Source organism: Cyprinodon variegatus, unplaced genomic scaffold (genome assembly GCF_000732505.1).
Source record: "Cyprinodon variegatus isolate N-32 unplaced genomic scaffold, C_variegatus-1.0 Scaffold1458, whole genome shotgun sequence".
Taxonomy (NCBI): Eukaryota; Metazoa; Chordata; class Actinopteri; order Cyprinodontiformes; family Cyprinodontidae; genus Cyprinodon; species Cyprinodon variegatus.
Genome location: NW_015151911.1, coordinates 25,377 through 26,790, shown reverse-complemented (window position 1 = coordinate 26,790; position 1,414 = coordinate 25,377). Strand labels below are relative to the sequence as shown.

The following is a 1,414-nucleotide window of genomic DNA, read 5'->3' as shown; positions in this document are numbered from 1 at the left end:
GCTTGCAGGTTTCCTCCTGTTCAAAGGGAGTTTTTCCTCTCCACTGTCGCTACAAGCATGCTTAGTGTGAGGGATTGCTGAAGAGTCAATGAGTTTTCCTTAGATAGAAAACTTTGAATCAATCTGACGGGATGATCTGGTGAGCTGTAAAGTTGAGATGACATGTTGGTGCTATATAAATAAACTGAATTGAATCATAACAAAGGCTAAATAGACTCTGTGACTCTATTGTGCTAATTAACGCCATCAGATTGTTTTCCTAAAGGGAAGAGCTGATAAATCCAGAGTGAATAAAAAGTGGGAACAGCCCTTTAACAGGAGCTACCATCCTGACACTGACTTCAGCGCCGTGTAGCCGCCTTAGCTTCCAGAGGAGAAGTGAAAGCGGCTTACCTTTCTTCCTGACGGGCATGTTCGGACTGGGCTCGGTTCGGTTCGGGGCTCAGAGTGACACATACACCCTCCTCACTGGGCAGGTTTCCACTTGTTCTCCCGCCGTAAAATCCAGTAAACCCGCTAGAAATGTTTCCACGACGACAGCAAGTTCACAGCGGACAAACTTCCGACAGATCCACCCAGCAGCGAGCCGGTCCCGGACCGGGACCCAGCCGCACAGGAGGGGGAGGGGAGCTCCGGGAGACTCCGACCCTCCCAGATACACTTCCCCGCCTCAGAGGCTGCAGTGGCCGGGGAGCAGCGCTCAGACTGACCGCTGGAAGGAGGCTCTGCGATAAAACACACCCAGCCCTGCCCGCCGCTCCGGCTGCTGCTCCGGCTGCACAGGAGGAGACCGAGCCGCTCCGGAGCTCCGCACCTCCTTCCAGAAAACCCCGGGACAAACTTCAGAGTCCAGCCCGGAGGAGGTTCTCCTAACTCCGTCCCACCGCCTGATCCGGAACCGGCCCGATCGCTTCAGAGCCCGGAGAGGCGCAGCCTGAGAGCTGCATGCGTGGCCAACTTCCTCCTGCTTTCTCCTTCCACCTCCTCCTGCTCCTCTCCTGCAGCTTCCAGCTCTCACAAATCCCAAACTTTCCTCCAAAATGGCGTCTGGCTGAGCTGCAAACGTAAACCATGTGATTCCTGAAGCCCTCCTCCAACCTGCCGCCCAATCATCAGCTCACCTAAGGAACAGGAGGAGCAGGGGGGGAGGGAGGGAGAAGGAGGTGGAGGGGCAGGGAGGAGGAGCTGGAGGGAGAAGCAGGAGGAGGAGAGTGCGGAGAAGGAGGAGCAGCAGGAAGGAGGAGGAGAAGAGGGAGAAGGAAGGAAAGTTTGAGGTTGAAACCGAGGAGAGAGGAAGGAAGAAAAGATGGAAGAAGTGACTGAGAAGAGAGAAAAGTAAAAACAGGATGTAAGAGATGAGAGCAGGAGTCATCCAATCATTTTAAATCACCTGATGCTCCACCCAATGCTCCAC

General features: G+C 54.5%; 1 protein-coding gene across 1 annotated transcript in view; it reads right to left on the bottom strand.

The window, feature by feature from the left end:
• The window catches only part of dlg1 (discs, large homolog 1 (Drosophila)), a 94,378-nt gene extending 93,294 nt beyond the window's left edge, over window positions 1–1,084 (bottom strand). The window contains exon 1 of the mRNA XM_015403199.1: window positions 394–1,084. Within this exon, the coding sequence (XP_015258685.1) occupies window positions 394–412 (19 nt within the window). The 5' untranslated portion in view covers window positions 413–1,084. The remainder of the gene's footprint in view (window positions 1–393) is intronic.
• Window positions 1,085–1,414: the final 330 nt, after the last annotated feature.